This window comes from Cryptococcus neoformans, chromosome 3, assembly GCF_000149245.1.
Source record: "Cryptococcus neoformans var. grubii H99 chromosome 3, complete sequence".
Lineage (NCBI taxonomy): Eukaryota > Fungi > Basidiomycota > Tremellomycetes > Tremellales > Cryptococcaceae > Cryptococcus > Cryptococcus neoformans.
Genome location: NC_026747.1, coordinates 742,417 through 767,558, shown reverse-complemented (window position 1 = coordinate 767,558; position 25,142 = coordinate 742,417). Strand labels below are relative to the sequence as shown.

General features: G+C 49.8%; 13 protein-coding genes and 2 non-coding genes; 9 read left to right on the top strand and 6 right to left on the bottom strand.

The window, feature by feature from the left end:
- Window positions 1-26: 26 nt before the first annotated feature.
- CNAG_02787 (dephospho-CoA kinase) lies at window positions 27-1,452 on the top strand. XM_012192743.1 has 4 exons: window positions 27-148; window positions 207-236; window positions 297-669; window positions 735-1,452. Exons 1-4 carry the CDS (start codon window positions 142-144, stop codon window positions 1,177-1,179), a joined length of 855 nt encoding a protein of 284 aa, XP_012048133.1. The 5' UTR covers window positions 27-141; the 3' UTR covers window positions 1,180-1,452.
- On the bottom strand, window positions 1,258-3,043 carry CNAG_02788 (hypothetical protein). XM_012192744.1 has 2 exons: window positions 2,683-3,043; window positions 1,258-2,631 (listed from the first exon to the last, which is right to left on the bottom strand). Exons 1-2 carry the CDS (start codon window positions 2,728-2,730, stop codon window positions 1,462-1,464), a joined length of 1,218 nt encoding a protein of 405 aa, XP_012048134.1. The 5' UTR covers window positions 2,731-3,043; the 3' UTR covers window positions 1,258-1,461.
- Window positions 2,912-5,955, top strand: CNAG_02789 (nitrogen permease regulator 2). XM_012192745.1 has 7 exons: window positions 2,912-3,192; window positions 3,271-3,295; window positions 3,342-3,803; window positions 3,856-4,009; window positions 4,065-4,257; window positions 4,309-4,330; window positions 4,389-5,955. The coding sequence occupies exons 1-7, from the start codon at window positions 3,176-3,178 to the stop codon at window positions 5,394-5,396; spliced, it is 1,881 nt and encodes a 626-aa protein (XP_012048135.1). The 5' UTR covers window positions 2,912-3,175; the 3' UTR covers window positions 5,397-5,955.
- On the bottom strand, window positions 5,368-7,206 carry CNAG_02790 (galactinol synthase). XM_012192746.1 has 4 exons: window positions 6,958-7,206; window positions 6,495-6,876; window positions 6,089-6,421; window positions 5,368-5,983 (listed from the first exon to the last, which is right to left on the bottom strand). Exons 1-4 carry the CDS (start codon window positions 7,040-7,042, stop codon window positions 5,668-5,670), a joined length of 1,116 nt encoding a protein of 371 aa, XP_012048136.1. The 5' UTR covers window positions 7,043-7,206; the 3' UTR covers window positions 5,368-5,667.
- A 286-nt stretch (window positions 7,207-7,492) lies between these two features.
- On the top strand, window positions 7,493-7,743 carry CNAG_12268. XR_001045596.1 has 1 exon: window positions 7,493-7,743. It is a non-coding gene; the product is annotated as a hypothetical RNA (non-coding RNA).
- Window positions 7,528-9,042, bottom strand: CNAG_02791 (hypothetical protein). XM_012192508.1 has 4 exons: window positions 8,827-9,042; window positions 8,636-8,756; window positions 8,519-8,579; window positions 7,528-8,466 (listed from the first exon to the last, which is right to left on the bottom strand). Exons 1-4 carry the CDS (start codon window positions 8,962-8,964, stop codon window positions 8,325-8,327), a joined length of 462 nt encoding a protein of 153 aa, XP_012047898.1. The 5' UTR covers window positions 8,965-9,042; the 3' UTR covers window positions 7,528-8,324.
- A 161-nt stretch (window positions 9,043-9,203) lies between these two features.
- On the top strand, window positions 9,204-11,171 carry CNAG_02792 (mitochondrial chaperone BCS1). XM_012192747.1 has 6 exons: window positions 9,204-9,499; window positions 9,550-9,580; window positions 9,637-9,966; window positions 10,028-10,340; window positions 10,391-10,628; window positions 10,680-11,171. The coding sequence occupies exons 1-6, from the start codon at window positions 9,303-9,305 to the stop codon at window positions 11,119-11,121; spliced, it is 1,551 nt and encodes a 516-aa protein (XP_012048137.1). The 5' UTR covers window positions 9,204-9,302; the 3' UTR covers window positions 11,122-11,171.
- An 86-nt stretch (window positions 11,172-11,257) lies between these two features.
- CNAG_02793 (kynurenine 3-monooxygenase) lies at window positions 11,258-13,510 on the top strand. XM_012192748.1 has 8 exons: window positions 11,258-11,569; window positions 11,623-11,825; window positions 11,884-12,167; window positions 12,228-12,378; window positions 12,458-12,637; window positions 12,714-12,778; window positions 12,882-13,079; window positions 13,130-13,510. Exons 1-8 carry the CDS (start codon window positions 11,452-11,454, stop codon window positions 13,452-13,454), a joined length of 1,524 nt encoding a protein of 507 aa, XP_012048138.1. The 5' UTR covers window positions 11,258-11,451; the 3' UTR covers window positions 13,455-13,510.
- Window positions 13,070-15,441, bottom strand: CNAG_02794 (dihydroorotate dehydrogenase (fumarate)). XM_012192749.1 has 4 exons: window positions 15,204-15,441; window positions 15,019-15,150; window positions 14,390-14,972; window positions 13,070-14,333 (listed from the first exon to the last, which is right to left on the bottom strand). The coding sequence occupies exons 1-4, from the start codon at window positions 15,327-15,329 to the stop codon at window positions 13,564-13,566; spliced, it is 1,611 nt and encodes a 536-aa protein (XP_012048139.1). The 5' UTR covers window positions 15,330-15,441; the 3' UTR covers window positions 13,070-13,563.
- CNAG_02795 (phosphoribosylglycinamide formyltransferase) lies at window positions 15,420-16,865 on the top strand. XM_012192507.1 has 3 exons: window positions 15,420-15,497; window positions 15,545-16,215; window positions 16,264-16,865. The coding sequence occupies exons 1-3, from the start codon at window positions 15,455-15,457 to the stop codon at window positions 16,333-16,335; spliced, it is 786 nt and encodes a 261-aa protein (XP_012047897.1). The 5' UTR covers window positions 15,420-15,454; the 3' UTR covers window positions 16,336-16,865.
- Window positions 15,546-19,222, bottom strand: CNAG_02796 (3-deoxy-7-phosphoheptulonate synthase). XM_012192506.1 has 11 exons: window positions 18,696-19,222; window positions 18,536-18,619; window positions 18,354-18,452; window positions 18,030-18,283; window positions 17,723-17,962; window positions 17,291-17,656; window positions 17,149-17,204; window positions 16,935-17,082; window positions 16,712-16,874; window positions 16,546-16,645; window positions 15,546-16,479 (listed from the first exon to the last, which is right to left on the bottom strand). Exons 1-11 carry the CDS (start codon window positions 18,747-18,749, stop codon window positions 16,382-16,384), a joined length of 1,662 nt encoding a protein of 553 aa, XP_012047896.1. The 5' UTR covers window positions 18,750-19,222; the 3' UTR covers window positions 15,546-16,381.
- Window positions 19,223-19,297: 75 nt separating this feature from the next.
- On the top strand, window positions 19,298-21,074 carry CNAG_02797 (hypothetical protein). XM_012192750.1 has 2 exons: window positions 19,298-20,432; window positions 20,500-21,074. Exons 1-2 carry the CDS (start codon window positions 20,038-20,040, stop codon window positions 20,702-20,704), a joined length of 600 nt encoding a protein of 199 aa, XP_012048140.1. The 5' UTR covers window positions 19,298-20,037; the 3' UTR covers window positions 20,705-21,074.
- Window positions 21,075-21,255: 181 nt separating this feature from the next.
- Window positions 21,256-22,572, top strand: CNAG_02798 (hypothetical protein; the record flags this gene model as incomplete). XM_012192505.1 has 9 exons in its annotated part: window positions 21,256-21,328; window position 21,390; window positions 21,467-21,476; window positions 21,539-21,560; window positions 21,614-21,837; window positions 21,894-21,959; window positions 22,014-22,254; window positions 22,315-22,445; window positions 22,506-22,572. 9 exons carry the CDS (start codon window positions 21,256-21,258, stop codon window positions 22,524-22,526), a joined length of 789 nt encoding a protein of 262 aa, XP_012047895.1. The 3' UTR covers window positions 22,527-22,572.
- Window positions 22,521-25,096, bottom strand: CNAG_02799 (dihydroxyacetone kinase). The gene is made up of 10 exons (XM_012192751.1): window positions 24,849-25,096; window positions 24,673-24,771; window positions 24,277-24,622; window positions 24,081-24,222; window positions 23,980-24,033; window positions 23,706-23,919; window positions 23,375-23,653; window positions 23,073-23,328; window positions 22,906-23,024; window positions 22,521-22,851 (listed from the first exon to the last, which is right to left on the bottom strand). Exons 1-10 carry the CDS (start codon window positions 24,859-24,861, stop codon window positions 22,598-22,600), a joined length of 1,776 nt encoding a protein of 591 aa, XP_012048141.1. The 5' UTR covers window positions 24,862-25,096; the 3' UTR covers window positions 22,521-22,597.
- On the top strand, window positions 22,767-25,123 carry CNAG_12267. Its single transcript, XR_001045595.1, has 6 exons — window positions 22,767-22,860; window positions 22,916-23,594; window positions 23,671-23,713; window positions 23,781-24,038; window positions 24,096-24,235; window positions 24,314-25,123. It is a non-coding gene; the product is annotated as a hypothetical RNA (non-coding RNA).
- Window positions 25,124-25,142: the final 19 nt, after the last annotated feature.

The following is a 25,142-nucleotide window of genomic DNA, read 5'->3' as shown; positions in this document are numbered from 1 at the left end:
ATTTCCCAAATCGGTGTCAAGGAAATGTGAGAATGACCTCCACCGCGTTGCTCGACTACGTTATTGATTCACTTTCGTCCTCCGTCCGTTCCCGGCCTCTCCTCTCTTGTCAATTCTCCTTTACTACAATAATCATCCAGCATGTTGAGTGAGTTGGCCCAGAGATCAATGCCACGGTATCGTATCCGCCTGCTCACCACTCACAGTCGTCGGTCTTACCGGCGGGATCGCCTCCGGTGCGTCTTCTCCAACTCGGCTGCTCTGCCTTCCGGCCTCATACAGCTGATCCGTCACAGGCAAATCAACTGTCTCTAAACTCCTCTCTGAAAGACATCATCTCCCGATTATAGATGCTGATCTCATTGCTCGCGAGGTCATTGAGCCTGGCACATCTGGTTACTCCCTCGTTGTCACACACTTTGGCCCTGACCGCATCTTGCAGGAAGACGGAGTATCGCTCGATAGAGGGGCGATAGGTGATATCATCTTTCATGACCCTGAGGAAAGAAAGTGGTTGAACGGGGTCGTGCATCCGAGAGTGAAGAAAGAAATGGTCAAACGCATCATAAGGTATTGGCTAAAAGGGGAATGGTGTGTGATCGTTGATGTGCCGCTATTGATTGAAGCGGGTATGTGGAAGTGGGTAGGGGATACTGTCGTGGTATATGTGTATGTCCTTGATGGCCGCTCGCTAACGCTTACATGGAAACCATTACTAACCGGTGTCTGCATAGCAACGAGCGTCTCCAGCTGTCGCGCCTCCTCAGTCGCCAATCTAATCCTCCTTTGACCCAATCCCAAGCTTCAAGCCGAATTGCATCTCAGCTACCACTGTCGGCCAAGCTTTCCTACGCTACGTCTGTCATTGACAATTCAGGTTCATTTTCAGATCTGAACGACCAGGTCGATAGGACAGTTGCCAAGTGGAAGGCACAGCAAGGTGGAGATTCAGGTTGGTGGTGGAGGGTTTGCTGGTTGGTACCGCCTGTGGGGCTAGTAGCCGGTGCATTGAGCTTGCTAGCTATTTGGAGGAAGAGCAAAAAGGACAGAAGAAGAGGGAGAGGAGAGGTCTCAAGGAGGGACGGTTCCGAGCAAGCGCCAGAAAGGATTGAGCTCATGGAACTGAAGGGGAGAAGACGGAGAGCTACGAATGGGAGCAGTGTCACAGACAAAGAATAATGTTTTAGCAAGATAAATGTTTGCACGATGGAGCGTAAAATGCTGCCCGACATTTGGGAAAGATACTGTCGCGAGTGGTGGTGTCGCTTCGTAAATGTTGCATGGCTGATACCAAACAGCCCCATATCGTACAAACAGCCAAAATCATACTGGTAGAAAGTCCACGATTAAGATCAAAACCCCCTACAAGACACAATATACTCTATCGTTGAAGACATGTATATATGCTAGATTAACAGTACAACTTTCGACAAGACAACGCAACCAACTTTTCCCAGACTCTCAATCGAGCTTTCCTCCCAAACCTTGCACTAATGCCTGCACCATGCTCCTCCTTATTGACAGTCCTTCACGGTACCTGCACGTGATCCAACCGCCGGCACCACGCGAATGAGCAGCACGGACCACCAACTCTGCTGCCATCTTGCCAGTATTGATCCTGTTTTCCCCATCGCCATCGCCTCCAGGATCCAGAGTCGCCTTGAGAGCGCGCCACGCATCTTCGAGGGTAAGGTTTTCAGTATCACTCCGAGGATTGGCTTCCGTGTGCGCGCCACCAAACGAACAACCAAATGATTGGCAGAGACGCGTGGCAAAGACCAAAAGCCCAGGATCATTGACGACATGAGAGTCTGAGACATGGCAGCAGCTCTTGAGACGAGTGAGAAGGTCGAGTTGGGAAGGCGATGGTGCTGGAGGATTGGTCAAGGGTGGAGAAATGGGAGAAGGTTTATTAACACCCGTGCCACTAGCGCTACTGTCGCCATTATTATCGGCAGATGAGAACATGCTGAACATGCCGCCAAAATTGGGTGTAGCAGAAGCGTTATTGTTCTTGTAGAGAGAATTGTCAATGTTATTGGTGAAATCAGCAAATTGTGTATCGGGAGACACGGGGAGGTTGAAGGGCATGGGCAGCTGGTAATTAAACGGGGCGGGGGAGACATGTGGAGGAGAGTTGAAAAGGGCAGGAACGTTCTGAGGGTTGCTTAGGTGAGGAATGTTGGGTTGCTGCTGAGAGTTGTGGGCGGCGGTGGTGGTATTGGATGGACCGGCGCCGCTTGTCGCACGTGGGGACAGTGTCGCGCTGTCCCTGCCGTTTCCCCTCTCAGCCTCGCTCATGTCTGTGGTGTCAGCATCCGGCAGCCCCAAGGCTCTTCTCTCCCTCTCCCTCGCTTCCTTCCTTGCGCGGACTCTCTCGCTCATGGGGACACCACCCTCCTTGAGAGACTTGCCTCGCCCGGTGGGCCCTGAGCCGATCTTTGGCCTGTCTGCGGCGGGAAGACTGAGGAGTGCACGCAGCTGGGTGTTTTCAGTCTCTAGCTGGAGGATGCGTTCTTCGAGAGAGGCAAGATGCTCTGCACGGCGAAGACGGAAGGCGCGCTGGACCTCGCGTGCACGAGATGGGGGAAGCTGGTCATTTGGTTTGCGGCCTCTGGGCTCGTGGCGGTCCTGCGAGAGAGGTCAGGATGTGGGATCGGACAGTTATGGGATTGTGCGTACTTTAGTTGCGTTTGACTGGGGCGTGGACGCTGAACCTGCCTCTGACATGTTGGTATCTAATCTGATCTGGGGGCCGGTGGTGACTGACGCAAGGATGGTGTGTGATGTTATTATCAATTTGAAAGAGGAGAGAGAGGAGGTGAAATGGTGCACGCGGGGAAATGAAATAAAACCAATCCACTTGCAATCTGCCAGAATCGGAAATCCCCAACGCCAGATATGTGCGATCCACGTCGCCGCCCCCGCTTATTTTATTTTCAATTTTCACCTCTTCCCAATCGCCGATGAGGCAGTTGACATGATTTCGTAATAATGATGCCGCTTACCGAGGCAAATACACGTCACCCCGCAAACCTCCACGTCACCACTTCTTCCTCCCATCTCCGCCCGCCGCCGACAATCACACCCTTGGTCCTTTGGACGGTCGGGTGCCGATTCGCGTTGCAGTGTAAGAGATAAGCCCATCCTTTCGAATACGGGCATCGAATCTGCTATGGGCGCCACTGGAGAGTGAGTGCGCCGCCACACTAATGCACCTGTCTCCGTGGCCCGGCTGACTCACCTTCCCACCCCACTAATGACTCCCAGGTCCTTCCTTCCTCAGGTAGTCGGAGTAAGTCCCGCCCCCGCCGTGCACATCCCTCATAACCATCACGCAGCTCTTCTACGCCACCTTCGACCCGAGTCTCGGCCCTGTCGTCCGGTACCAAGTACCCGAGAACCTGATATCAGACAGCACCGCCGAAGAGGCACGCTCACCCTCAAAGTCCCGCTCCCGGTCCCGCTCCAGGGCATCCCGCTTCATCTCCCCTTCTCCCTCCCCGTCTCCCTTGCCAAATAGAACCCTTCTCAACTTTGGACCTATCTCCGAATATGTTATCCCCAAAAAGTCACTTCATGGCCGTCTCGTCACGCTTCTCACCACTGGGACGGGGTGCGACGAGGATGAACAGGCGGGGTATAGAGTCATGGGTTTCCCCAATGTCATGACGGCGCCAGAAGGCACATATACACGGAACGAGTATATGTGGAACTTGTGTTTCGTGTTCCATTCTTCGAGCTCGCTGGAGGCTTTTGAGCCGATCGTGCGAAAGTGCGCGAGGATTCTGAGAAGCGCAGAAGTAAGCTTTGATCTCCGATGTACCTAACGCATATCTGATCCGTCCATACCAGCGTGATTCTGCCTATCTTTCAAAGCCATCTCCCGACCACACAGCGCTGCCTGCCGTTCTAGAACAGCTCTTTGAGGACCTAAACTCTTACTCTGAGACAAGTATACCTTTAGACGGTTTCAACTCTTTGGAGCTCAAACTCTTTCCATTCTATCGTAAGTGGCACTTTTCCGTCATTTAGGCCTATGAAGACCAACACCAGCTACACAGCAAATCCTCCCGATTGTGTCGACTGGCATGTTCCTGTCGCTCTTGTTGACCTCAACGCGCACAAAGACGACAACTGGGATATTACGGCTGCAAGGGTCTGTCAGTTTATTGATGGGGTCAATCATGTCAAGAAGATTGCAGAACTTGCCGAGGCGGACGAGGCTTTGACTCGAGAGACATTACGACATATGCTGTAAGCTGATAACGCCAATATATAAAGAGCTTCTTCTGACGAGAGCTCTAGATATTACCAGGTGGTCATGATGGCACGTCGAGCACCACCCCTCATCAAGTGTGGAAGCTGACCTTTTATTATTTTTTCAGATTGACATCTTCCAATACTCCAATATGTACACCCTTAAACCAATAATCTCCCGATTGTCTGCCGATGAAACCATCATTTCCGAATGCGCCTGTTATGTTACACGCTCCGGTTTTCCTTTACCCGATTGGCCCACACTTCTGCAGCTTTACAGCCGCTTTCAGCCCGGCATCACAGTGCATGACTGGATAGAAGCGCACGAGGTTCTTTCAATGGGTATAGACCCGCGGAGATTCGTGTCTTTCGGTATCATCAAGGGTTTTCTCCGTCGAGTGCACCGTTGGCCGAAGCTGGTGGAAAGGAGAGAACCGCTCATCCATGTCCCAGAGCATCGCAAAAGAGTCGGATTCGATGATTCTGTACGTGGGAATTCTAGCGGGTTTTATAGAGACCGTGACCGCTCTCAATCCCAGATACATCTCTATCAACAGGGTCATCAGCATACCAGTGGGTTTCACCCCAACGATTCTGCCGTGTCTCTCAGTCGAGGTAATCTTGGCGGAGAATCGACATTCACCCTGCGCTCCGTCGGATCCAATGCCTCGCTAGGCGTTTCCCCATCCTCAATACCTACGCGTACTCCACCATCGCTTCACGGAAAATCCCCTCGCCGGCATCCTTTCGCCCCCTCTACCACAGGAACTGTCAGCACACATACTGCACACCCACGTTCCCACGTTTCCGCCGCCGAGTCACATCCATCGACTTCTTCTCGCCGGGCCATAGGTGGAAGTACCACGGGAACCAACACCACAGGGGGTCTCGTCCCGGGCGGTAGCGGTTTCATTTCTAGATACGGTATGAACGCCAGACAGAGGGAGGAAGCCGCTGCAGTCAAACAGGCCGAGGAGCTGGAGGAAGAGTTGATAGGATTTTTAGATGGGAGCCATCACGCGGATGAGATTCAAGTGAGGTTTGGATGGAGCTGGGGCCAGTTGGAAAAAATTCTTGGACTGGACGAAATGATTGGAGGGATGGGAAGAAAAGGTGTAACAGTAATCTATCGTTGATCACTTATCACATTATAAAATTGTTCTTTAGACAATTGCCCAAAGGTGACGGACAACTGTTGGCATTTTTCCAATAGGAATTTCCACTATAACTACAATCATCTGTATATCTAATAGACGGCGACGGTAAATGCACGCCATATTCATTTCCCAACGAAAATCAAAAAAGAAAATGCGGGCACAAGTAAATGGTATAGAGCCTATGGCGGTTATAATTCTTTTACAGTTGCTCTATGTGGACATCTATCGGCCTAACGCGCTGAAACAATTTTTATCGAGTTACCCACTTATCAACAGCCTCCCAATCCACGCTTTTGGCCTTCAGATCATCTAGAAGATCTTCGTACACGATCCACCACCAGGCATCTACTTCGCTATAATCCGTCAAACTCTTTTGCGGCGGTGAATTTCGAACCGTGTCGAGTAGACCGGACGGTAAAGGTCGGCGACGAATTTGCGGTCCTACACGGTAGGGTGCTTGACCGTCATCGCTCCCGTCTAGAGAAGCCGGGGAAGGTGGTAGAGCGGGCGAGGGGGGCTGATGCGGAGGAAGAGAAGGGGGACGAGCCGACCACGGCTTATCCAGACTGTTCGCGTAAAAGATCAGCGCCGATCGACGAAAACAGTCATTTGGATGAGACACAATGATATAATGTATTTCCGAAAGGAAATTCCATCTTGTCTGTACTCACATGTAATGTATGATTCCAACCTCTTCGTCCCTCCACAGCGGCTTGTGAACAGCTCGCAGCGTCTTCAAGGCGTTGCACCACCACGGTAACGGCCTCCATCTTCCCTTAAAAGCTTCGGCAATGACATCCTGATCGGCAAATTTGACATGGGCGATGGTAGGAGATGTGTTGATAAAGTCTATTAATGATGCAAGGATAGTTGATGAAGGGTGCAAAATTACAAGCCCTGAATTAAGCAAATGTGCTGTACGTGGGGCTGAGGAGGATGGGATTGGGGGAGATAGAAGAGAAGTGGGGGATTGCTGCAATGATAATGAACAGTTGGCGGGGATCCTATGAGCACCATGCGGCGAAAACGTACGGTTTGTAAGCAAATAAATCCCAAAGAGCTGAGAAACAAACTTACCAGTCCTTCGGGTAATGTTCAAGTTTGAGAGGATTGCACACACAGGCAGGAGAAGCTCCAATCCAGTCTCTTCCCGGTAGCTCGAGGTCAAATAACTCGTCCATATCCTTGAGAAAGATCATATCGCAATCTATCAGAATGACCTTGTCGTATTCTGTAAGCCCAAACACTTGCAGCTTGGTCCAGGCATCATTAAATCGAGAAAACGAAGGATCGAACCCAGGATGTTGCGAGGAAGACGGCGATAGATGAGATACCGGAATGAGATTGAGACCAAGGGAACGAAGAAGAGACGAATGAGTGGCTGGGAGTGAAGGGGTAGTCATCACCAAGAGCGGGTACGAGGAAAGAGACGATAGGGTGCGATGAAGAGTAAGTAAACCTGTCATACATGATTCGAGTCAATACATCAACAAGCGCCCTTGTAAATGCGAAAGAAAACTCTGTGAGCGATACCACTTACCGGCCACATACGCAGGATTGGTTACGAGCGTCACCCACGCTCGGGAACCTTGCACACCAGGAGTCGAAGGCGGGCTGACGACCATTGCTTTCAACGATCACCGACTTTTCAGTCCAGAAGTGGTGATCTTTTTTTTTTTTTTTCAACGTTGTCCAAAGAAGACAACGAGCAGCAAATATGTACAATAATCAAGGAAGAATTTGAGTATAACAGAAAAAGAACCTTATCTCGAAGTTCAGCACGTTTAGGTCTCCTGAGATCGCCGATGATAGCCTCATAGCTCGTGTATCGTATTATCGGCGGTCATCGGAAACGGTTAATTAATCGCATCATCCTTCGGTAAGTGGCGAATCCTAAGTTATTGTGAATATGCAAAGTTTTCAATTTATTGCGAATTTTTATGTTCCCGTTTTCTGAATGGTTTTTGGTTTTTGAAGTGAGACTCAAAAAATCGAGCCGCAGCCATTTAATTTGATATAAAATCAATACTCATGATAGCAGCTGAATGACAGTACAAGCAAGTAGTAGAATGAAGCATATACTTCTTACATACATACGTCCGTACACCGTACGCATTCTGCTGATTTTTTGTGGGATATAGATGTTGTTGAATACGAATGTCGGTGTGCGTCATCAGTCGTTCTCGCTATTCATTATTATCAATAGGTAGCAGTAAATACGTATGGTCACTAAAGTTACTTTTGCTACTTAGCAGCCATTGACTGGCAATTAATGATCCACAGTATGTATGATGACACAGTGAATGCAGAAATCCATAAAATAGTGTATGCCTCATCCCTATTTTGAGCATCGATAATGTCGTATATTTCTTGTTGCTACCACTGCCCTCCATTGTTGGAATTTTCACGCGTCTCACGTTCGATCGCTCTGGCTTGTGTCGCTGTGTCGTTTATTGTGCAGACTTTACTGAATGCTTGCTTGAAGGGCCTTCTCGCGCTGGTTTTTAACACTATTATTGGCTCAATTTGCCATAGTCGCGCCCAGACAAACCTTGTGACAAAGCGTCCTACTACTAATGCCCTGCCTACACAGTGAATGGCATTACGGGTTATGTGGGATCATGTGGGCCTCAGCATTAGGTCCTGTTCCGCGATACTGTAGCTTATGTTCCAGTCTAAGTTACATAGCTTTCGTCAACATTTTGACTGACTCTTTGAGTGATCAGAACGATGGGGCGGAAAGTGCCAACATGTCTAAGTGTCCACAATTTTCATTACTGTGACCTGTGCGGAGCGAACCGGCCGCATGTCTTCCACAGCACAAATCGATATCGCTGAAGAAAGGGCAGTAGTCTGAGAGGAATTATTGAGATGTGGTGACTGTGATCATGCATAACATTTTGCGCCTCATGAAGGTCGTTGCTCGCCCTGCCCAGCTTCAGAATTTTGATTGTTCTTCTGAAGTTTGGACACATGCCGATGTGGATAGCGCTCCTGGATAACGCGCATTTGCGCAAGCTCTTTCCGTCTAGCTCTGTTGCAAGTCTCCCTGCCGACACCATTGTCAGCAAAAATAATGAAGTCGAAACGGTTGAGGATACCATTGAAAGACAGAAATTGCAATAAAGCAACCAACAGCCCAGTTGGCTGCCAACCAGGGTTCTGGTACATCACGAGGTATTAGCAATATCTCAGTTGGGTATGAATCCTTAACTTACTCCGTGATCCGAGAAATCGCACAGCACCAACACCGACACCACCTGCTATCCCGTACAGTAGACTGTTTCTAGCACAAGGTATTTTACCGATGTTCTCGAGATCTTGCTTGGGATTTATCCGCTAAACATCATGATGTTCAGCTAAGCGACGTCCCTTTCTAGAGATAGAAAGCGCCAAAAAGTTGACGTACGCGCAATGCGGCCTTGAAGTCATGAAATCTGTCTCCACTTAAAGTCTCATCCGGTTTCAAAGGCTCAGGATCGGGGGTGATCGGACTGTTGCCGGAAGGAATATTGAGTGGGGGACTGGGGGGTTTGGACTGGCTCATAGTGGAAGGATGTTAACCTAAAGAGGCTGACCGAATGGAGTTTTGAACTTTAGGAGATACTGCAAGCATCTAATGTCAAATGTATACATTCTTTGCTCGCTCTGTTCGTCGCCGGTGCAGTTCGCGCTGACTTTCGGAACAGCAAGCAGCTTGATGGTTATTAACAGTCACGTGACGAAGGACATGATGAAAGTTCGGATGTCAAGAAGCTTGAAATGAGACGTGTTCTAACTACCGCTACATAATTATAAATACTTCGCCGTCGCGAATCGTACTGCAGTGAAGTCACCAACATAATTACCGATACAGCATACTTTCAAATAGTGTGACATTTCACGATGTTCAGATCACCCTTACCTCAGCGGACTAGCCATAACCCTGCCTCAGAAGCCGGGCCCTCGACCCCTACACCGGTACCGACAGATGGGGATGCTGTCACCCTTGAAAATGCCAGTAGCTCAACTGGGGAAGCTACCTTACCCTCAAGCGGCTCGTCTGGGGGAGAGTCATTAATATCCAAGATGATGGCCGATAAGTGAGTGTCAGTGAGCTAAAGTCGGCCTCCATTCTGACGCCCAATAACAGTCCTTACTTTTCGGCAGGTGCTGGACTTATGGTAGGCTCGGAATTAGATGTAATACAAATTCCCACTGATTCTATTCGGACACAAAGGGCATTGGTGTAGTCCTGACAGCATTGCGTCGTTCTATAACACTCGGAGCTACCATGGCTCAACGAAGAATGTTGGTGACACTTGAAATCCCTTCCAAAGATCGGTCATACCCATGGTTCCTCGAGTGGATGGCCCATCAGTCAGCAGCCCAGACCAGAGGAAATGCTAAACCACCCGGTCTGTTTGGTTGGGGTCAAGGCATGAGAAGTCACGAGCTAGCTGTGGAAACAAGCTACAAACAGCACGAAAATGGGGCCAGCGAAGCCATTTTCAATTTAGTGCCAGGGCCGGGTACACATTACTTCAAATATGGAGGCGCCTGGTTTCAAGTATGTGAACATCCAGTGAAGGGCATAAAGATGTCAGATTACTGACGTATACATACATCAGGTAAAACGCGAACGAGACTCTAAACTCATGGACCTGCACTCTGGAACACCTTGGGAGACATTGACCCTGACAACACTTTCAACTTCGCGAGACCTCTTTTCATCTCTCCTTGAGGAGGCGCGAACCCTTGCTGAGGCTTCGACTGAGGGTAAGACTGTTGTTTATACCGCGTGGGGTGTCGAGTGGCGTCCATTCGGCAAACCAAGGAGAAGAAGGGAAATGGGCAGTGTAGTCCTGGGTAAAGGAATTGCCGAAGAGATCGAATCCGATCTGAAGGGCTTTTTAGGTCGAGGGAAATGGTACGCGGAAAGAGGTAGGTGTATCCGATTCCTGATAATTCTCTCCGTCTAATCGCTTGCCTAGGTATCCCCTACCGAAGAGGATATCTCTTACATGGGCCTCCGGGATCTGGTAAAACATCGTTCATCCAGGCTCTTGCAGGGTCCTTGAACTACAATATCTGTCTCATGAATCTTAGCGAGAGGGGTCTTACGGATGATAAACTTAATCATTTGCTGGGTCTGGTACCAGAGCGGAGTTTTGTGCTGCTAGAGGACATTGATTCGGCTTTTAATAGACGCATACAAACGAGCGAGGACGGGTGAGTGAGTTTACGCATCATACGCCGCGATGGTATCTTACAACTCTCAAGCTATAAATCTTCTGTCACCTTCTCCGGCCTTTTAAATGCTCTTGACGGTGTCGCATCATCGGAAGAGCGGATCATTTTCATGACTACCAATCATTACGATCGCCTTGATCCGGCACTTATTCGACCAGGTCGAGTTGACATTCAACAACTTTTGGATGATGCTGCTGGTGAACAAGCCAAACGACTGTTTGTCAAGTTTTATGGCAATTCAGTCAATGAGGATGGCACAAAAGGCAGAGTGTTGAGGGAAGGAGAGCTCCCGCTAGATGACGAGGAAGTAGAATCTTTAGGCAACTCGGTGCAACGCATTGTAGAAGATGAGCGGGCTCATGGGAAGGTAGTTAGCATGGCTAGTCTGCAAGGGCATTTTATCCGCACCGGCGCGAGAGAAAGCTTGGATGGGATCCGTGAGCTGTGTAAGCCAAGGGAAGGGCAAGCATAGGCACGTTTCTATTGATGCATCAACATTACTGCATGCAGAACGTTAGTCGGCTGATTAATTCCAGCAGCTAACTGGTTGATCCGTCGGCTGCGCGACTATCTATTACGATCTGCTCAGTCTTGGGGCACTTCGATTACTCTGAGTCGCGCTCGACCATTCCGATGACGATAAATACGTACGACTGATAAACTTGTGTGTGTTCGTTGTTGGGGTTTTTTTTCCTCGTTATTCTTTTATTTCTGCAACTGCTATACAGATACTGTATACGCCAACTGGACAACTAACAGAACTTCCACTCAACCTCACTCTTACTTGTGCTCTCAAATAATTATGCCACAATCACGGGCTCGCAAAGTTCTCGTTGTTGGTGCTGGTCCTGTCGGTGCTCTGACGGCGCTGAGCCTCCATCGTCGTGGCTGGGAAGTGGAGGTCTGGGAATCTCGCGATGGTCAGTCAGACTTTTATCTAGAGTACTGAAATATAGGCCAATGATGACTATAGATCCTCGAGGTCAAGATGCTGCTCCGAGTAATCTCCGTTCTATCAATCTCGCTATATCGTCGCGAGGTCTCGAAGCACTACGAAGTGTTGATCCCTCGATCGCCGAGAACTTTCTGGAGGAAGCGATACCGATGAAGGGACGGATGATCCACCACACAGATGGGAAGCAAGAGAGTCAACTTTATGATCCAATCGGTGGCCAGGTCTGTCTGTCTGTTGACGATGGGGAGATGGGAATGCATTGGCTGATAGATGAAGTAGTCTATCAACTCGATCAGTCGTCCAATTCTCAATCAGCGACTGGTTCAATCGCTTCCCGAAACAATCAAACTCAGGTTCAACACCAAGCTCAAGCACATAGATTTCAAGAACCGTGTTGCTTATGCGTCTCATAAACAAGAAGCGACTTTACTACCTGGTGAAGAAAGTGGAAAGGATAAAAAGGAGAGCACAGAGGATGAAGACGACGGGACGGCGTTTGATCTGGTCATTGGATGTGATGGCAGCTGGTCTAAAGTCAGAACTGCAATGATGCGTGCAGAACGGTTAGTATAATCAAGTTACCGGTATCCCACACTATAAGAAAGACTAAACACACTGCTCAGGATTGACTTTTCACAAAGCTTCATTCCACATGCCTACATTGAGCTCCATATGCCTTCCAACCCGGATTTCCCGGGTGGCTATGCTATGGATAAAAACCATTTACACATCTGGCCTCGCCATGCTTTCATGCTTATCGGTCTTCCCAATAAAGTATGCGTTTTTTGTCCTCTCTCCTTTGCATAGTTGATCAAAACACACTAATTCAATTTTTTTATTTTTTTTTATTTAGGATGGTTCCTTCACTCTGACTTTATTCATTCCGTTTTCTTCTCTCGAGTTACTCAACACTCGTGAATCTGCCGCGACTTTTTTCAGAGAACATTTCCCTTCCGCAGTGGACATTGTAGGTGAAAAAGTGCTTCTTGATGATTTTGAAAAAAATCCAAGAGGTAACCTGGTCACTATCAATGCAAGTATAATCTTTTTGTTATTATATACAGGGCAAGGTTTTGACTGACCAAAAAAATGACATTCTTTTTTTTCAGTGTACACCCTCCGCATGGTCATCCCACGCCATCCTTCTGGGCGATGCATCCCACAGTATGGTTCCGTGCGTAAACGTTCCACATAAGTCTCTCGACAGATATCCAAAACTTTTTTGCTGATTTAGAGCACCTTGTTTACGTGTCTTTTTTTTTTTTTTAATAATATAGTTTCTATGGACAAGGACTCAACTGCGGTCTTGAAGACGTTCGGGTGCTCAGCTCTATCCTTGAGCGACACCACATCTCGTCTACAACCACACTTGCGCTTGGCGAAACGGATCCCGAGCTGGAATTGGCTCTAAAGGCGTATTCTGATGAAAGGCAAGGCGACTTGAAGGCGATTTGCGAACTGGCCTTGCAAAACTAGTATGTCCTTTTTTTATTTATTTTTAATTGGTAGCTAAAACTTTGCTTAGCACTGAAATGCGCTCGCACGTGCTTTCTCCACTCCACCATCTCCGTCGTCAGGTCGACAAGATGTTCACCACCTTGTTCCGATCTGCACCTCAAGCGACCTTGTCTCTGACGGAGCCGTTCCCCACCAAGAGAGTACGAGGATGGACGAGTCTGTATGAGATGGTGACTTTTAGGCCGGATGTAGGTTATTCGGAAGCGCTGAGGAAGGAGAGGTGGCAGAAGGATGTGGTGGGTTATACTGGGTGGGTCGGGGGTGTGATTGGTATTGGTGCGGCAGGCGTTTTTGCGGCAACAATGGCGAAAAAGTGGTTGGAAAGGAGATAGTTATCAGAAAGAGTTATTTTTTTTTTAACAATGTATATTTTATGCCCAATGCATATTTTAAAATTGTGATTTATATTCTTCTTGGAATCCAAAACCCCCCGGTGCTCATCTAGACTAACCTCTTTGGCCCAGTCTTGACTGCTTGCTTCCACTCATTATCCCTTTCACCACCCTCCCTCCTCTCGTCGACATTGGTCTTCTTTTCTTCCAATACTACAATGGGTGCGAGATCGACTTGCGGCACGGGCTCAGCGATCAATGCCTCTCCTATAGATGGCGCACCGACACCGCCGCTCTCAATCACAAACCCGTCTCGTGAAGGGACTGCAGCTTCAACCGGAGCAGGTGCTGCTGCCGAAGATGGAGGCAGAGGCGCCACCTCTTCTTTCACTATCCCCAACGCCCTTTCAGCCTGCTCAACGAGCTTGACTGTTTCTTCCTTATCATTCGATTGCCGCAAAAGCTCTGCGAGCCCCCTGGCCTCCTCGACGAGCGCTTGGCTTTCCTGTTGAAGACGGTTCTCGTCCCATCCCATCGGCTGTTGACCTGACGATACCCAGTCGCGGCCTACGTGAGTCTTCCATGATCCGCCCTTGCCCCCGGCCTCGGCCTCGGCCTCGCGCTCGGCCTTGAGGCGCTCGGTAATTTCATCTTTGATCAGGCGCGGGGTACCTACACCTCGGAAGCCGAACGAGGTGTAGACTTGGACGATGGAGGCGCCGGCGTTGGCCATGGTGAGGGCGTCTGAGCCGGAGGAGATACCGCCACAGCCGATGATGGGGATTGACGGAGGGAGAAGCGGGCGGAGAGTCTTGAGAGCGTTGAGGGCGTAGGGGAAGAGGGGTTTGCCGGAGAGACCGCCGATCTGGTCTTGGTTGCCTGTGGTATTCTGTCAGCTTGAGAAAAAAAGAGAATTAAGAGATGGGGACATGTACCGGAAATAAGATTGAGCTCTTTTCTTCGGATAGTAGTGTTGCTAACAATGACGCCTTCGACACCGCTACTCCTCACCGCACTCGCTACATCTGCCAGCTCATCCTCGCTCAAATCTGATGCAACTTTGACTGCAATCTTGGGCAGGCCGGTCCCGTGCGCAATCTTGTTCCTTTCATCGACGACGTCGTTCAGCAGTCGCTCGAGCTGCTGCTTGCCCTGGAGAGCCCGTAAGCCTGGGGTATTCGGGCTTGACACGTTGATCACGACCACGTCCGCATAGGGCCCGAGCGTCCTGACGCCTCGGATGTAGTCGTCGTTTGAATCTGCGTCGCTGGCCTTGTTCTTGCCCAAGTTGACTGCGAGCAGCTGTCCTGCTCTCAATGATCTCGGCAAACCGGCGGGTGGGACGAGGTTTGCGGGCAAAGGGGACGGGAAGAGGGAGGGATGGTCGTGAGCGAATTTGGCCAGACGGAGACGAAGTCGGGCGAGGGCGTGGCCGTGTCCGAGCGAGTTGAATCCATATCGATTGATACACGCATCGTCCTCTTCGAGACGGAAAAATCGAGGTTTAGGGTTACCAGGCTACATGGGTCAGAAATTGTAGGGGTAATTAGTTGGCATCACGTACCTGGGGTTCGGGAGTGACGCTTCCGACCTCGACGTAGCCGAAACCGAGGTCAAAGAGACCATCGATGGCCTCCGCGTCCTTGTCAAAGCCAGCCGCGATGCCGACGGGATTTTTCAGATGCATGCCGAACAGCTGTACACGATATCAGTTTGAGCCGCGACAAGCATGTCCCAGAGCGAGCCTACCTCTGCTTGCAGCTCGTCTCCGTCGACACCCATGTCTCGCGGCCTGGCCCACTTGTCCCAGCCGAGGACTCTGACGGCAAGCCTGTGGCCCTGCTCGGGGTCTGCAGCGAGGCGCATAAGGGGCATGGCGACGTGCTCGTGGAGGAGGGACTTGGAGTCATAGTAGTAGGCGACGACGAGGACGCTGCCGCCGAGGAGGAGGGCGGTGGAGAGGTAATGGCGGCGGGGCGGGGGGGCTTGTGGCGCNNNCGATGCCCCGCCCCCGCCGCATCACAGTCCTCATCTCGGGATCAGGCAAGTCCCCCCCCTCGCCCCCCTCCCCCCCCCACTAACCCCCGCAGGCACAAACCTCCAGGCGCTGCTGGACGCTGCGGGCACGCCCCGGCTCCCCTCCGCCGCGGTCACCGCCGTCATCTCCTCCCGCTCAAACGCATACGGCCTCACCCGCGCCCGCACCCACTCCCCCCCCATCCCCGCCTCCGTCTGCGCCCTCAAGACCTTCCTCGCCCGCAACCCCGGCGCCACCCGCCAAGACTACGACGCCGAAGTCGCCAGGCAGGTCCTCGACACCCGCCCCGACATCGTCGTCCTCGCAGGCTGGATGCACATCCTCTCAGACCGCTTCCTTGATATCCTCGACGGCAAGAAGGCCGCCCCGCCCGCACCCGCACTCCCTCCCCCCGCACCCAGCAGTCTGCCCACCCAGACAGAGCCCATTCCCTCCAACACGGCACATCCCGACGTCCCCGCGCCCGAGCTTCCCCAGCCGCCGCCCAGCCAGTCGTTCCCCGTGCCCATCATCAATCTCCACCCAGCCCTGCCTGGTGCATTTGACGGCGCGCATGCTATCGAGAGAGCCTTGGACGCTTTCCAAAAGGGCGAGGTCACACGCACCGGTGTCATGGTCCACAGGGTCGTCGCCGAAGTGGACAGGGGAGAGCCCCTGCTCGTCAAGGAGGTTGAAATCAAGCCCGAGGACACGCTGCAAGATTTGGAAGAGAGAATACATTCGGCGAGTTTACATGCTAATGGGTAGCACAGCGCTAATATATTCCTACAGGTTGAGCACGAGATTATCGTTGACGGCGCACGACTCGTTATTGAAGAGCTCGACAAACAGGGCCGACCATGATATAGACCATGATGCATAGACTACTGTATAAACCATGTGACATGCATCAATTCGTTCGGCCACGCAAGCTTGAAAGCAAGATATCGTGCGGTCTTTCGCCTCTTCTCTTTGACTTGAGATAGTCGGCAAGCAAGAATGCGACGTCTAGTTGCAGAAACAAGGTCCAGCCGATAAGCATTTTTGATCCAATTTCCAACGAATTCAACCCACCTAGAGACTGCTCATAATTCAGACGCGGGTCGCAATGGGTTCTGTAATTGAACGAGAGGTCCTTGTCCTCCAACTCCATCGAACCACCAATACACTCTGTCTATTTTTTTATTTATTTTTAGCCCTTTTTGCCCTCGCACAAAAAGCATCAAAAAAGGGGACATACAACAGAATACCCATCGTCATTCACCTCTCCTGTCAATTCAAGATGCACTCCACCAAGAATCGTCTTTTTTTCTTTATGGATTTCCATGCTTCGAGTAATTTCGGTAACGACGTCTACAAAATGTCGAGTTTTGAGGGTAGGGTCATGCACAGAGGATTTGGTGCTACACGTTTTTTAAAGCGTCAAAATCCGCGTTTTCTCGTCGATTATGCGTTTTACTCACTTGCCATGCATGGCATCACACTGCCACACCACTGGATGATCCGTTCTCAACACGGCATCAATATGCTTGGGCAAGAACTGATCGACTTTGGCGGCACCGTATCGCCCGATAAGCGTCACCTTGCCCGGGATCTTGTCGGGATTAACAACTAATAATTTATTGACCGCCCAGTTAGTTGCCAAAAAAATTGTCAAAGCTTGATTATTAGACTTGCTGTCAAGAATGCGAACAATCTCCTCGGGCTCCATGGTAGGACCAATCTTGATACCTCTATATGAGGGTTTGATTTCACAATTAAGCAATTGGCAACTTTCCTCTCCCCCCCCCCCCCAAAAAAAAAAAACACAACCACTTACATGGGATTCGCAATACCTCTAAAGTACTCCACATGCGCCCCATCCAACTGTCTCGTCCTATCCCCAATCCAGATGAAATGTGCCGACGTATTATACCACTTTTTCCCCTCGTCTTTTCGTAAATCACCAGCAGACATGGACAGACTGTTGATCGAGTCGCTCAAATTCTTGGGTGATTTGGGACGACGGACAGGAGAGTGCGGGTATGGGGAAGATGATGATGATGATGATGCTTCTTCACGGAGACGAGATGCTGATCGAGAGAGTATCGGGGTAGAGTCACCCGTCGCTGGAGGAGACGAGGCCGTAGAGTCGTCCCAAGAGCGAGTGAAAGCCTCCTCATACTCTAACAGCAGAGCTTCGTGACTACGAATCGTGGTTTAATGAGTCAAAAACTGATTGATAAATTGGGGAAAACGAAAAACAAGTTACCTGGTGTAGAAATCAACAGTCTCCATACCACCCCTTTCACCACCTCCAACAGCGCCCGTGGCCACCTTCATAAACTCCAAACTATCTTGCAAACTCTCAATGACCGAGGAGAAGGCTTGCTGAAGCTCTGGCGACCGGACATGGGAAAACGACCAGTCAACTGGATTATGTAAATTAGCAAAGCCCGATGAAAGCAGTGTACGGATGTAGTTGAGCGTCGCGGTGGAGTGGAAATAAGATCTGCCACAAAAAGACCATGACCATAGTCAGTTAGGGTAGTACATTTCGCGGAGAAAAGACGACGCACCCTAAAAGTCGCTGGGGATCAGGGGCTCTATCGGTAGGATCATAACCATTGACATTATCTCCTCTGAAACTCATCACCTCCTTCTTCTCCGTCTTTCCATCTTTAGTACGGAACTCGACAACCTCTGTAGGTTTACTTCTCGGTTTGGCATACTGGCCTGCAATGCGTGCAATCCTTACCACAGGTAAACGTGATCCGTGCAGGATGATGAGAGACATTAACAGGATGAGGGATAGCTTGTGCTCGATGGGATCCTGGAAAAAAAAAATGATCAGTTAAATCCACGCAGAAACGCAAACCAGTCAAAAAGGGCAGAATTCTCACTTGAGAGCAGTCGTCAAAAAGCTCGGCGCAGTCTCCGCCTTGAAGTAGAAACGCCTTGCCAGCCGCCACATCAGCCAGTTGAGCACGAAGCCTATCAATCTAAGTCAAAAGTCAACCCGACGACACACGCAAGTCAGCATGTTGGATAACAGAGTCGGTGAGTTTTCTCCACAAACACTGACCTCTACAGGAGAAACTAAAGGCGGTAAGCGACGAAGCTTGTTGAGAACGGTTTCCAGCTGAGCCTTGTCCTCATAGACGACATCCTGAGAGAGGAGGAATACGTTCAGTACTACATACAAAAGGCCCACATGTCGAGTCACTGGATTCTGGGGCACTAACCTGAGCGATGGGTTTTTCCCTCCAGGAAGATGGGTACCAAGATGCAGGTGCCATTGAAAAAGTGTCAGTCGTAGGGATGTTAGGGATGTGAAGGCAAGAGTATGCAGAAAAGATGATAATCTCGGAATATTATCATGGCTTGTCGTCCCCGCCCGTCATCCGTCGGTCGTTACTCGAACCGCCTCCACCCCACGACAACATTTCGACTCATCGCCGCCTTACGTAAAATAAAAAACAAAGGCGTCCATAAGTGGAGTGTCCAAACAAACTTGAGCATTGGCCAACTGGTGCCAGCGGAAGCAGGGAATTCCCACACGAATTCCAGCACCCCGCCAGCCCCTGAAGTTTCCCGGCGGGGGAAGAGAGGGTTACGTGATATAAAAACAAACGTCTGAAGCCCCCGCCAAAACCAAAACAAATCTCTTCAGACGACACCCGGCTCCATCCAGGGTCGTACCTAGAAAGTCTTGTCAGCGGCTGAGAAAGAAGCAAGGCGTCCAGCCACCCATTTAAATTTTTTGCCGAACAGTCCTTAACAATCTAATGCCGATAATAATTACATAAATAAGGCCCTTAACGTATTAAATGACGCCGGACGCTAAGGAAACCTTGTAGTTTGCTTTCCTGAATTTCCTCGAAGGGCCCAAGGCAGGAAATCTGTCATGTGGGGCGAGAACAACAATGGGTGATGTGGCATTTTTAGGGGGGTTTATGGCAGGTTCTTTACCTGGTCTAATGCTTTTTCCTGGAAATCCTTGGAGGCTAGCTGGGCGGCGGTCATCATGTACATATGCAGGAGCGGTGGGACGTCCGTCCCCACTACACATCGTTCCCACTCGCTCTTTGTTGACATTTTATCTCTTCCACAATTCCGCAACAACACAACAATAACAACAACAACCCAGCGTCCGGCGTGAAGACGCGTTAAAGCACTTGTCGAGACCCAAAGAGAACTGAAAATCTCAGTTGGTCCCTGAGATTCATTCACTAATAGGCGTTGCTTCTTCCCATTTCATATCGCTCACATCCCTCCAGTCGCCAAACCATCTCCTCTAAACATTTCTTCAACCTCCTTGTATCCATTCTACTACCAATCTCCATCACAACGCCCAACGCGCAACACTCTTTAGTTTCAATACCCACGCCCACACGCGCCATCTTCAAAGTACCCTTCGTGCTCCCCTCCCGATCGATCAGTTCTCCTCGGACCCATCAATTGCGCCTTGCGCGTTGTTTGCCTGCTGTATTCAATCCGGCAGTTGTTGTGAAACACACCCCAATCTTCCAAACGTCCTCAAAAACACTCTTCCCCGCGTGCCCCTCTCAAGCATCAGCCCTAATCATGTTCTCTATTCCTCCCTCTGTACGCCGCCTGGTCTTCCTCTTCCTCATCGCCGCCCCTCTCCTCTCTATCGTCCTCCCCGTCGCAGCTGCACCTGCAGGCGTAGATCCCCCCTCCAAACTCCAACCCCGTGCTCCTCAACCTTCCCGTCGTATGGGTGCCACCAAGCGCTCCAAAAAAATCGAGCCTTTGAAGAAGAAGGACTACTCTTCATTTCTTTGCCCAGGGGGCTCTGTTGCTTGCCCCATCCCTGGCGATGAAGTTTCTCCATCGAGTGTCGAGGCCCTGGAGAAGAGCCTCAATTCCCTCGCAGACTGGTTCAAGGTTGGCTTCGAGTGCGTGGAGCTTGAAACGGAATTGAACTCTTGTGGCGGTTGCTTGGCACTTGGTTCTGGGTGCGTTTCAATTTATCATCTTAATCATTCCTGTATATTTTTAACTCATACAACGCTTCCTTAACAGCCAAGATTGCGCTCTTATCGAAAACGCTCGTACAACCGGCTGTGAGAATGGCTCATGCCAAGTGTACTCATGCTTTGACGGCTATGTCGTCTCTCCTGACAGAACATCCTGCGTCAAGAGAGGATCTACAATTCCAGCTACGCCAGTTACCGCTGTCAATGTCGAAGAGTTTGTCGCCGATGATCAGCTCCCTTTCGGGCAATAATTTGTTAGAAATCGATGTGTCTTTTGCGAGACGTGTTTTTTTATAGAAGCAACCTTCTTTTCACTTGTAGCAACAAAACGTTCTCGTACTACGGACTATTCCTCTCCCTTTTTACTTTCCTTTGGTTTTGTTAGACAAATATTTGTATTTTATAATTGGATATCCCAGTCGATAAAAAATACCATTGCGCTTGATGGGCACCCAGGTAATATTATCTTATTACCAAATGTTGAAGGGGCAAGCAAGATACATAGAATTTATTAATTATTGTCGGCCGCCAGCAGTACATGTATCGGTGGTGTCTATATATTCCTTCCTTTAAATTGAAGGGCCTGCATCTATGCATACCGAGACAAGTGTCTTCCCTTGATAATTGTTGGAGACTTATTATCATACAAACCCATGAGGCCCCGTGAACGGTGGGAGCCGATGGTTGTGGTTCTTCTGCTGTAATAACGAAATCTGTCAGCCCACCTCGTCCTCTTTATTTCTCTCCCGCGAGCCCTTTCGATCGTCCAGCCATCTCCTAGCTCGCCATATATACTGCCACAATGACTGCCCAACTCACACAGCGTATCCCATCCCAAATCGAGTATGCCATCTTCGACATGGATGGTCTTCTTAGTACGTGATTCCTTACGCACAGTTCGCTTATGTCCTCTCGCTCATCCATTTGTGTGCCCAGTGTAAGCTGCTTAATTCGCTGTCAAAGCGCTGCTCGTCATAGCATACTGACCACTGGTATCTTGCGTTCCATCCTAGTGACTCTGAGGTTTGTCATGTCGCTCAACAACATCCCTGTAGGCTTCCATTTACTGACTTGCTTGCGTCCAGAGGATCTACACAGAGGTGACCAGTAAGACACAATCCACTTTCACGTATAAGAGCGATTAATAAAAGTTTTCAAAGATGCAATTCTCAGTCGCTATGGCCATACAATGACCTGGGACATCAAAGCCGGTGTCATGGGCAAACCCCAGCGTATCGCTGCAGAGTACATTCTCTCGCATTTCCCCGACATCCTGGAGAAACTGACCGTCGAAGAATTCATCGCGGAGGGTGTGCAGAGGAGAGAAGAACTCTTCAAGCGGGTTGAGCCTATGAGAGGGGCTGCAGAATTGGTCAAAGGTTTGGTGAGTACTGAAGCAACATGGAGCATAGGCACGGGGGCCGCTAATGTGAATAAAAGCATGCCGCTGGAATCCCTATCGCACTGGCTACGGGCTCTACTATGCCAAACTTTATTCATAAAACAGTGAGTTAGGCACGTATCAACAGCCCAATCCACACTTACACTGGACGGTTGCAGACACATCTTCCCCATATCTTCTCTCTCTTCCCGCCAACGTCAATTCTCACTGCGGACTCTCCCGAAGTCAAGCGTGGTAAACCCAACCCTGATATATTCCTTGCCGCCGCCCATTCTCTCGGAAGAGACGTGGGCACTGCTGACGAATGTACTGAAGAGCAAAAGGCCGAAAGAAGTCGAGGATTGGTGTTTGAGGATGCCAGGCCAGGTGTCTTAGCCGGCATCGCGGCAGGGATGAACGGTGAGTCGATGTGATTGGGGCAATCTTGTGGTTATCTGATGTAAATACAATCATAAATAGTCATCTGGGTCCCTGATGCTGAATTACTTGCGCTTAACCCGGAAGAGACATACGGGGCGAAGGAAGTCCTCACCCATTTAGAGGAATGGGATCCTACTAGGTGGGGTCTCCCACCTTTACCCGGTTTCAATGTAGGTCATCACGCTTTTTGAAACATGTCCGCATAGATAACTTTTTTTTCATTATCCCAGCACATTCCCGCCCAACCCTAGACATTTTTGGGATACATCATGATGCATTGAGTTTAACCATACTATCCTTCTAAAAGTTCGTTCCATTATTCTTAAGCCTCGAACCCTCGCAAGCCATCCAAAATTCGCCAGATACCCCAAGCCCCAGGGTCCGGGACTTCACGCTTCTTCAAATCCTCCTGATTCACATATGCTCCTCGACCAGCCTTAGCCACGAGCTCCTTGGTCTTATCAGCTGCTGCAAGGGCGTCTTCCGCTGCGGATGAAAGTCCTTTTGAAGGCAAAGAGGCAACGAAGGCGTCAAGGGGGTCAACAAGGGTTCGAGAAGGAGGTCGGGCACGAGTGTCTATGAAAGGTTTGTAGTAAGCATCTAGATTGCCTGTACTAACACTGGACTTACATTTGTAAAGAGTGGCCAGGGCTTCAGCAGCAGCTTTGCTCCAAACCTCAGGGGACGTGCTCTTGGCACCCTCTGTCGCAGCATCTCTCAAGGATTTACCCAGTCCCGCAAAGAATATACTAAGACTATATAAGCTTACGGACCTTCTTCGCTTTACTGCAACTTACGAGTAAAGGGCACCCGAAGTGCCGCCCATGTCCTCCTCGACGATTTCGGCAATAACTTTGACATCCTGCACAACATTCTCGCCCTTCAATCGGCCCTCCTCAATCGCCTTCAACACACCCTTGGCGCCGGCCTCCAAAGTGAGACCTGCATCCCCATCTCCGGCGATCTGGTCTTGTTCAGTGAGTTCAGGTTCGGCGGCAATAAGAGCCTTGCACGCCCGAGCGATAGCAGCAAGGAAGCCTTTTGCATCAGTGGCTGTACTCTAATCAGTATACGTCTTGGTTTCAGCCATATTACTTACAGGGTAAAACAGCGTTGTCTTTTTGCACCGGGATAGACGCCTCTTCAGCCTTCACATCAAGCGTTCCGGGTTCCCTACCCGCATGCCACTTCCATCCTGGAGCACTAGCCGGAGTGTCAAGGTACTCAAGGATCTCATCGGCGGAGTAAGGTGCTTTTTCGGAAGCAGGAGGGAGGAGAAGAAGAGTAAGGGAGAAACCAGGCATGTTGAGAGATGTCATGTAAGTGCCAGCAAGGACTCGACGAACTTTGATCTTCCTTGACTGAAGCCACTTGACAGCTAATTGTTGTTCTTAGCAAACCACCTCTACAAGATAGAGCTATGAACGTACCTTCATTTGTGAGACCACCCATTTCAAGCTCACTTATGGCTCCCAAGTCGTTCACCAACAACACCACCTCATCAGAGCCATCTCCTTTGAAAGGCACAAACGACTTGTCTTTGTCGGTAGTATCGGTGATTTGAGTGAGCATTTTTCCCACCAGCTCAGACGCAGTCGTCATGTCAAGCTTGTAAGTGCCAGCTTCGTTGTGAATACCCATGCCCTAGATTGGAGTGGGATGTGAGAATATGCGGACGAGGCAAATGCAAATGGGATTACATACAACTTCAACTTCGTTGGCTCCAAGGTGGGAGTTACCAGCACGAGTTCCTGGGACCTACGGTAAATGAGCTTCTGTTCCTTTTTTATGTGATATGTACTTACATGACAGTGTTCAAGGCCTACACCAAGAGTGCCTAGCCGAGAAGCCACATATTTGGCAATGTTCTCTACAGAGTCAAGGTCGGCACCTTTATCGGAAAGAGCAGCAGCCACTTTGTACACCAGAATTGTACCGGCCAGCCCTCTTAAGTCTTTTGGTGAGCCGGTGATTGATCGTAGCAACAATTCGGAGACTCACCGTCTACCAACGATGCTTCCTTGTTCCCTGCCAACAGCTACATCATCCCCAACCATCAAGACTCGAACATCCCCAAGTTTTCCTGCACTCCTGTGCTGCTCGGCAGCCAAGCCAAAGTGCAAAGCGTCACCCGTGTAGTTCATGACTACGACAAGACCACCCTTTTCACGAGTCACCAACTCGAGTCCTCGACGGATCTGAGCGACGTTTGGAGAAGCAAAGATGTTTCCACAGATTGCTGCCGATAACAGTCCAGGCCCCACAAATGCGGCATGGGCAGGTTCATGACCGGAGCCGCCGCCTGAGAGAAGAGCGACTTTAGATTCAGTCGGAGGTGTGTAGATCACTGAGTAAAAGATCAACAGTCTGTATATGGAATAAACTTATTCTACCCACCTCTTTGGGCCTCGTCAAGTTTCACATTGGGATTGAGAGTGGCCAGGCCCTTAAGTGAATCGACCACAAGGGTCTGAGGAGTGTTGAGAAGGTGTTTCTCTGGAGGTGGTATTCAAGTGGTAATGCCGTCAGTTAGCACTGCCAGTTTTCACAAATTTATAGGACGAAGCACTTACGAGCGGGAGCCATTATTGGTAAGAGCTGATAACCAGTATATTGGGCAAGAAAGCAGTCTAGGAAATAGAAACTGCAGTAACGGAGTTATTTTATACGGGGGCGAAGATGGGTGTATTGACGGACTATAGTCGGTACAAATAGCAATCACCAGATGCGTTCAAGCCGCTTCGGGCCGAAGGCCATTGAACGGTTCCCAGTTCCCACGACGGAGAATATAGGCATTTACCGGCACAAAGCGGCATTTTCGTCCGCTATTTTCTTTTTTAAAAGTGCAAAGGCACAACATACCGAAG

Coding starts and splice junctions, on each gene's coding strand:
- CNAG_02787 (XM_012192743.1), top strand. Junction 237..296: donor TACCGGCGGGATCGCCTCCG/GTGCGTCTTCTC, acceptor GATCCGTCACAG/GCAAATCAACTGTCTCTAAA. Junction 670..734: donor GATACTGTCGTGGTATATGT/GTATGTCCTTGA, acceptor GTGTCTGCATAG/CAACGAGCGTCTCCAGCTGT.
- CNAG_02788 (XM_012192744.1), bottom strand. CDS start 2,730: ATGTCAGAGGCAGGTTCAGCGTCCACGCCCCAGTCAAACGCAACTAAA. Junction 2,632..2,682: donor CCCAGTCAAACGCAACTAAA/GTACGCACAATC, acceptor CCTCTCTCGCAG/GACCGCCACGAGCCCAGAGG.
- CNAG_02789 (XM_012192745.1), top strand. Junction 3,804..3,855: donor GGATTCTGAGAAGCGCAGAA/GTAAGCTTTGAT, acceptor CGTCCATACCAG/CGTGATTCTGCCTATCTTTC. Junction 4,010..4,064: donor CAAACTCTTTCCATTCTATC/GTAAGTGGCACT, acceptor CCAGCTACACAG/CAAATCCTCCCGATTGTGTC.
- CNAG_02790 (XM_012192746.1), bottom strand. CDS start 7,042: ATGGTCGTCAGCCCGCCTTCGACTCCTGGTGTGCAAGGTTCCCGAGCG. Junction 6,877..6,957: donor CAATCCTGCGTATGTGGCCG/GTAAGTGGTATC, acceptor CATGTATGACAG/GTTTACTTACTCTTCATCGC. Junction 6,422..6,494: donor GAACATTACCCGAAGGACTG/GTAAGTTTGTTT, acceptor TGGTGCTCATAG/GATCCCCGCCAACTGTTCAT.
- CNAG_02791 (XM_012192508.1), bottom strand. CDS start 8,964: ATGAGCCAGTCCAAACCCCCCAGTCCCCCACTCAATATTCCTTCCGGC. Junction 8,580..8,635: donor GCGATTTCTCGGATCACGGA/GTAAGTTAAGGA, acceptor GTGATGTACCAG/AACCCTGGTTGGCAGCCAAC. Junction 8,467..8,518: donor GCAATTTCTGTCTTTCAATG/GTATCCTCAACC, acceptor TGGTGTCGGCAG/GGAGACTTGCAACAGAGCTA.
- CNAG_02792 (XM_012192747.1), top strand. CDS start 9,303: ATGTTCAGATCACCCTTACCTCAGCGGACTAGCCATAACCCTGCCTCA. Junction 10,341..10,390: donor GAAATGGTACGCGGAAAGAG/GTAGGTGTATCC, acceptor TCGCTTGCCTAG/GTATCCCCTACCGAAGAGGA. Junction 10,629..10,679: donor ATACAAACGAGCGAGGACGG/GTGAGTGAGTTT, acceptor ACAACTCTCAAG/CTATAAATCTTCTGTCACCT.
- CNAG_02793 (XM_012192748.1), top strand. CDS start 11,452: ATGCCACAATCACGGGCTCGCAAAGTTCTCGTTGTTGGTGCTGGTCCT. Junction 12,168..12,227: donor GCAATGATGCGTGCAGAACG/GTTAGTATAATC, acceptor CACACTGCTCAG/GATTGACTTTTCACAAAGCT. Junction 12,638..12,713: donor GTAACCTGGTCACTATCAAT/GCAAGTATAATC, acceptor CTTTTTTTTCAG/TGTACACCCTCCGCATGGTC.
- CNAG_02794 (XM_012192749.1), bottom strand. CDS start 15,329: ATGCCCCTTATGCGCCTCGCTGCAGACCCCGAGCAGGGCCACAGGCTT. Junction 15,151..15,203: donor GAGACGAGCTGCAAGCAGAG/GTAGGCTCGCTC, acceptor TATCGTGTACAG/CTGTTCGGCATGCATCTGAA. Junction 14,973..15,018: donor GCGTCACTCCCGAACCCCAG/GTACGTGATGCC, acceptor TGACCCATGTAG/CCTGGTAACCCTAAACCTCG.
- CNAG_02795 (XM_012192507.1), top strand. CDS start 15,455: ATGCCCCGCCCCCGCCGCATCACAGTCCTCATCTCGGGATCAG. Junction 15,498..15,544: donor AGTCCTCATCTCGGGATCAG/GCAAGTCCCCCC, acceptor TAACCCCCGCAG/GCACAAACCTCCAGGCGCTG. Junction 16,216..16,263: donor TGGAAGAGAGAATACATTCG/GCGAGTTTACAT, acceptor ATATTCCTACAG/GTTGAGCACGAGATTATCGT.
- CNAG_02796 (XM_012192506.1), bottom strand. CDS start 18,749: ATGGCACCTGCATCTTGGTACCCATCTTCCTGGAGGGAAAAACCCATC. Junction 18,284..18,353: donor TTTTTGACGACTGCTCTCAA/GTGAGAATTCTG, acceptor TTTTTTTTCCAG/GATCCCATCGAGCACAAGCT. Junction 17,657..17,722: donor ACTGTTGATTTCTACACCAG/GTAACTTGTTTT, acceptor CACGATTCGTAG/TCACGAAGCTCTGCTGTTAG.
- CNAG_02797 (XM_012192750.1), top strand. CDS start 20,038: ATGTTCTCTATTCCTCCCTCTGTACGCCGCCTGGTCTTCCTCTTCCTC. Junction 20,433..20,499: donor TGCTTGGCACTTGGTTCTGG/GTGCGTTTCAAT, acceptor CTTCCTTAACAG/CCAAGATTGCGCTCTTATCG.
- CNAG_02799 (XM_012192751.1), bottom strand. Junction 24,223..24,276: donor GGAAGCATCGTTGGTAGACG/GTGAGTCTCCGA, acceptor AAAAGACTTAAG/AGGGCTGGCCGGTACAATTC. Junction 23,920..23,979: donor GAGCCAACGAAGTTGAAGTT/GTATGTAATCCC, acceptor ACTCCAATCTAG/GGCATGGGTATTCACAACGA.